The following is a 3,434-nucleotide window of genomic DNA, read 5'->3' as shown; positions in this document are numbered from 1 at the left end:
GCGAAAAATCAATCATCCCCTCTGGCTTTCTTCCTTTCACTCTCTCCCCATCTCTGATATCTCAGTAGTAGAGACAGAACCCAGCCCACCACAGAATGCAGGAATACTACTGTGCTGAGGACCAGGAGAAATTGAAGTCTGCCTTAGAGATTATATTTAAACTTACAACACTGCTTACTTTGAACAGGGCCTCACTACATCCTTACAATTGCCTGGTCTGGGCTCCAAGTCACAATCCTCTTGCCTTAGCCTCCCGGAGAGCTGGGATGAGGGGCATGCACCACCACACCCAGCAGAAGAACTAACTTTTGAGTTCTCTTGGAGTGTTTTGGAGAAAATCAAGTATGAGATGCATATAAGTGTACAAAGTGGTCCTTAATCACCAAAGTGAAAGACCCAAATAATAATAATAGTAAAAAAAAAAAAAAAACATAAAGGAAGGAACAATGACATCTCCCCACAGGGGAGACGAGTTCAAGAACTGAAAAGTCTACCTCAGAGAGAAGCAAGTTCAAGCAGTTAAACTGCCTGGGCTGGCCTTGAACTCTCAATCCTCCTGCCTCAGTCTCCTGAGTAGCTGGGATGACAGGTGTGTGTCACTAGGCCTAGCTAGATTCACTCATGTGACAGAACAAACTGAGGGCCCTTTCCAGGGTCTGAGACCCCAGGTCTCCCTCACACGCCCCCATCTTCAAGTCCACAGCCCAGCCAGGTGACAGCGGCAGTATGCCATGCCCGGTGGCCCTGGCCAGCCGGTACCTTCAGAGGGAACTGCTGTGTAAGCTTCGGCACATAGGCGGCCCCGGCCTGCTTCCTGTGCAGAGACACAACCACGAAGTACTCGAAGAGCTGCCTCTCCTGACACTCAAGGAGCTCACGGGCTGGGTAGTGAGGGGCCTGCTTCAGGCGAGACTGCACGTTGACCAGGCGCTGGCTGTGAGCTGGGGACAGAGAGGGCAGTGGGAAGGACCTTGAGCGAGACACCACTCCCTACACACTGCCCCCTGCTGGGGGAACGGCAAGGCCACAGCGGCTCCAGCTAGGCTCCAGGCGGTATGCCCCACGCTGGCTAAACCCCAGTCTATTGCTAGATCCCAGAGGGAGCTGTCCTGGGGCAGCCCAGCAGGCTGGGAACTTGGCTTATCTGTCCTTGGAGTGGGGATGTGATAAAATCCAGAGTACGGGCTTTTGCAAACAACCGTGTGACTCAATGGCCAAGCCCAATGGACCTGAGGCCTCCACCTCACCTCATTCTGGGGTGACCCAGGTCCCTGTCACTCCACTCCTCAGGGCCAAGCTTCTCTCTGGCTTCTCCTTGGGGTCTGAAAAAACTCAGGAAACCCATAAAAGCCTGAACCAGGGTCTCCAATTATTAGGGACCAGATTTCAACAACTTCATCTGATAGGTGAAGGCCTAGAGACCCTGAGTTTTTAGAGAATTAGGTGTGGTGGCACACGCCTGTGACAGTCATCTTGGATGGGTATTGGATGACACCATCTGACTAGGATAGGCATGGGCCACTGGTGCTGAATATAGGCAATGGCTGGCTGGAACCAGTTTAACTGGCTAGAAGCAGATCAGTGGGGAGTGGGGAGAGAAGCTATAGGTGTTGGCAGCAACTGTGGCAGCCCGTGATGGGGCCAAGGTGGAATTTCCAGGAAGAATGGAAATTTTCCTTTTTTTTTTTTTTTTTGCGGAACCGGGGATTGAACTCAGGCCCTTGCACTTGCCAGGGAAGCACTTATTCCACTGAGCCATCTCCCCAGCCCTTCCTTTTTTATCTTTTAGATGCAGGGAGTGCTTTGGTTTCACTTTTAACTCCATTAAAGCCCCTTTTCCCGCAGTCAGGGACTGTGGATTTTAACAAATTAGTTGCCTCTCTATCTCCATACAATAGCACAGCAAAGGGTGTCAGAGAGACCATTCAAATGCCCACTTCACTGCACCCCCTGAAATGACTTTGGTGCAACTTAGCTAAGGAGGGGTGAGGACTCCCAATGCCACATGTGGAACTGCATGCGAGGGCCCAATCGGCCAGTGTGACCAGTGGTTCGCAGTCCTGGTGCACAGACGGAGCAGCCTATTGCTCACACTGTCAGTGACACTTACTCACACATCCACTCAGGAGGTGCCCAGAGGCTGAGCATTCCAAGTTCCCTTCCCTTGAGGGCAGCCTTAACAGGAGCTGATCAAGCTCTTCTTCTGCTCGAACTGAGCAGGACAATCAGACTAACTGGGGTAACTTCGGGGGATTTACTGGAATCAGACAGGCAGATAGACAGATTGTGTCCTCCTCCCTTTGGGGTCGAATGGGGTGGGGAGCCAGGAATCCTCCTCTAGACCTCTGAGGGGACTCGAGAAATCTCGAGGGTGTGCCTTCATGTTGGGATCTGCAGAGGTCCTTACTCCGTCCGTGAGGGTCACAACCAGTGACCAAAGAGGTCAGCATGGTCAGTCTTCCTGGCTAATGCATCAGATCCAACGGCAAGCAGAAACACAGAACTGACACCCAGGATTTTTTTTTTTTGGTGGTACTGGGGGTTGAACTCATGACCTTGAACTTGCTAGGCAAGCACTTATTCTACTGAGCTATCTCCCCAGCCCAACACCCAGGATTTGAAGGCAGATTTATTTACCTCAATGAGCAATGATTGGGATCATTCCCAGAGTATCAAGGCCCTGATGTCTGGTGGTCTAGGGCTTGAATGGCATAAGCAAGCAGGAAGTACAGAGACACAGTGGCTTGTCATTGGAGATTGGTTTATACAATGTGTAGCATAGCAGTTTCTTTCTTTTTGCAGTTTCTTTCTTTCTTTTTTTTTTTTTTGGCAGAACCAGGGATTGAACTCAGGCCTTTGTGCCTGCCAGGGAAGTGCTTATTCTACTGAGCTATCTCCCCGGTCCCGAGACCAGCAGTTTCTAAGAGACAGAAGCAAGTGGAACTGGAACAGGAACTATTAACTGAGCAACTAAGAAACTAAAGTATAGTGTCTGGGCAGGCCACTTTCTGTTACTGCGGGAAGATCACAAGTTTGACACCCGAAGGTCCTGCACTAGGCTGGGCCCCTGTGTCCTCTTAGATACCCATGCCTCCCCAGAAAGCCTGACAGGATACACATGCCCCTTGTGCCTGGGAACAAGGGTCATGTTGGTTTTTTTTTTTGTGTGTGTGTTTTAGGGAAGGGTCTGCAGGATGTTCAGGGTCTCACTACTAGATCAGACTCATAGTGATCCGCCTGTTTACAGCCTCCCAAGAGCTGGGATTACAGGCACATGCCACCACGCCTAGTCTCAATTGCCATGTCAGCGTGCCCTGGGGGCGGGGCTGGCACAGTAGGCCTGGGGATTGAAGCCCTGGCCCCTGAGCCTGCTTGCAGGTGCTTTAATCTGCTGAGCTATTTGGCCGGCCCTGGGTCATGTTGATGGTAACACC

At 51.2% G+C, this 3,434-nt stretch overlaps 1 protein-coding gene across 1 annotated transcript in view; it reads right to left on the bottom strand.

The window, feature by feature from the left end:
* Dennd2a (DENN domain containing 2A) overlaps positions 1–3,434 on the bottom strand; it is an 83,477-nt gene that overhangs the window by 25,779 nt on the left and 54,264 nt on the right. The window contains exon 8 of the mRNA XM_023712760.1: positions 760–941. Coding sequence (XP_023568528.1) covers positions 760–941 — 182 coding nt within the window. The remainder of the gene's footprint in view (positions 1–759; positions 942–3,434) is intronic.

Source organism: Octodon degus, unplaced genomic scaffold (genome assembly GCF_000260255.1).
Source record: "Octodon degus isolate 3935 unplaced genomic scaffold, OctDeg1.0 scaffold00027, whole genome shotgun sequence".
NCBI lineage: Eukaryota > Metazoa > Chordata > Mammalia > Rodentia > Octodontidae > Octodon > Octodon degus.
The sequence above is the reverse complement of the archived record's forward strand: the minus strand, read 5'-3'. Positions and strand labels throughout refer to the sequence as shown.